Source organism: Otolemur garnettii, unplaced genomic scaffold (genome assembly GCF_000181295.1).
Source record: "Otolemur garnettii isolate 467f Iridium unplaced genomic scaffold, OtoGar3 scaffold00338, whole genome shotgun sequence".
In the NCBI taxonomy this organism is placed as follows: domain Eukaryota; kingdom Metazoa; phylum Chordata; class Mammalia; order Primates; family Galagidae; genus Otolemur; species Otolemur garnettii.
The window spans coordinates 24,310-26,913 of NW_003852733.1; the positions used below are offsets into that span (position 1 = coordinate 24,310).

General features: G+C 32.0%; 1 protein-coding gene across 1 annotated transcript in view; it reads left to right on the top strand.

Moving 5' to 3' along the window:
• LOC111722736 (zinc finger protein 883-like) overlaps positions 1 to 1,908 on the top strand; it is a 9,732-nt gene extending 7,824 nt beyond the window's left edge. The window contains 2 exon segments of the mRNA XM_023509077.1: positions 4 to 900; positions 970 to 1,908. Of these exon segments, the coding sequence (XP_023364845.1) occupies positions 4 to 900; positions 970 to 1,688 (1,616 nt within the window). The 3' untranslated portion in view covers positions 1,689 to 1,908.
• The last annotated feature ends 696 nt before the right edge of the window (positions 1,909 to 2,604 follow it).

Genomic DNA, 2,604 nt, shown 5'->3' on the forward strand with positions numbered 1-2,604 from the left:
CATGTTATGATGGACATAAAATATGTACGACAACTACCTATCATACAAATATCAATGATAGAAAAAGTCAGAAATGTAAAACGTTTTGGAAGAAATCTCCATTTATTTCAGCTAATCTTGCTGAACTGCATGGTTCTAAAAATAAGTATCAACATCAACTTTTAGAACATAAATATCATCTGAAAGGAAATTTGGAAAATTTAAACAGTGACATAGACCATGTTGAAAATGGTCATTGGGATCAATTAAAATGTAGAATTGAGTTAAATGGTCAGTCAAATATTTCTGAAGATCTGAGACTTCAAAATGAAGGGAAGATTTCTATATATGATCAATTTGATGGGTCATTTTTTAAAAGTTTATTATATTTACACCCAAAACATGCAAAAATTTATGATTTTGATCAGTATGGGACAATCTTTAATTCATCATTGCTTAAGCAATATCAGGGAATAGATAATTGGAGAAGACATTCCACCTATGACAAATCTTTAATGTCCTTTCACCAAGGCTCTGCCATAAATGATTACCAGGATATTTATGTTGAAGACAAAAACTTTCAATGCCATAAATCTGAGAAAACCTCTATCCAAGGCTCTTGCCCTAGGAAATGGCAGAAATCTCATTTTTCAGAGAACCATTGCAAAGGTACAAAATGTGAGATAATCTTTCATCAACACTCTCAGCTTATTTTCCCTCAGTGTATTCAAATTCAAGAGAAGTCTTATGAATGTAACAAAGGCTCAGAAGCTTTTTCTCAGTCATCAAATCATAATCAACATCAAGAAATCAATTTTGGAGTAAACTTACACACATACAATAAATGTGAGAAAGACTTTAGTCAGTCATCAAATTTAAAAAAGCATGAGATAATCCATAGTAAAGAGAAACTCTACAAATGTAATGAATATGGGAAAGCTTGTAACCATATTTCACACCTTAGTCAACATCCGAAAATTCATAATGAAGAGAAACCCTACAAATGTAGTGAATGTGGTAAGGCCTTTAACCATAGTTCACATCTTACTGAACATCACAGAATTCATACTGGCGAGAAACCTTACACATGTAAAGCATGCAGTAAATCTTACACCCATTCTTCAACTCTTATTCAGCATCAGAGAATTCACACTGGAGAGAAACCTTATAAATGTAATGAATGTGGCAAAGCCTTTAATCATAGTTCAAATCTTACTCAACATCAGAGAATTCATACTGGAGAGAAACCGTACAAATGTAAAGAATGTGGCAAAGCTTTTAACCGTAGTTCAGATCTTACCGAGCACCAGATAATTCATACTGGAGAAAAACCCTACAAATGTAAAACATGCGATAAATCTTTTACTCGTTATTCAAGTCTTAGTCATCATCAGAAAATTCATACTGGAGAGAAACCCTACATATGTAAAGAATGTGGCAAAGCCTTCATCTACTGTTCAAATCTTACAGAACACCAGCGGATTCATACTGGAGAAAAACCCTACAAATGTAAAGCTTGCAGTAAATCTTACACTCATTATTCAAGTCTTATTCAGCATCAAAGAATTCATACTGGAGAGAAACCTTACAAATGTGAAGAATGTGGCAAATCGTTTTACCTTAGTTCGATTCTTAGTCGTCATAGAAGAATTCATAGTAGAAAAGTGATAGGTATGAAAAACAAGGAAAGCATTTTGTCAAAAATATGAAACTTAGAAATCACAAGAAAGATATTAGAGAAAGAAAGTATGGATATAATAAGTAAGGGAAGCAGTTAATTAAAACTCATCTAATTGTATGAAGGGATTCACAAAAAACAAAACAAAACAAAAACCTAAAGCAGACACTTAGGCTTCACACCAAACCAGAGTATTTATTACAGAGAATAATCCAAAGTAAAAGCAATCATGTAATTGATTAATGTGTTTGAAAAGAGCAAGAACATTGATACTTGGACAGGTGTAATTTATAATCAGTCAATACTTTTATTTGTATTGGCAGTATTTGTAAAACAAGTATTTTTAATGTACTTCAATTCTCAAGTCAGGTGAAGCTATGCCTTAATCTCTTGTGTTCATTTAAAAATATGCTGTGTTTTGTTTCTGCATCAGAACTAGGCACCATTCTATATTAGGTGGACATTATTAATATGAATTTTGTCATGGATGGATAATGACAAATGTAAAATATATGAAGAAAATGTAAAGAAATGTGATATTTGTGTTTGAATTATAAAACAGCTATGCATCTAAGCATATGGTGTGTGTCCAGTGTTTTACTTTTCTGTATGAAAGTAAAAGAGGAACATTTTGAATAAATTATCTCACCAATTGTTCTTCAATATATTGATATGTCTTTATAATAGAATAAAGTAGAATACTTGAGTAGTATTTTATGTGATTAGAAGACATTATTTAATGTGGTAAAAATAGATACATTTTCACAGTTACAGAAAAAAAAGATAATTCCTGTCTGAAATGTAAATGTATTTCAGATCAAATAATTGGCCTCACTTTTTTTTTTTCTTTTTTTGCAGTTTTTGGCCAGGGCTGGGTTTGAACCCACCACCTCCAGCATATGCCCCACTTGTTGGAGCCACAGGCACTGCCCCCTCACTTTTTTTTT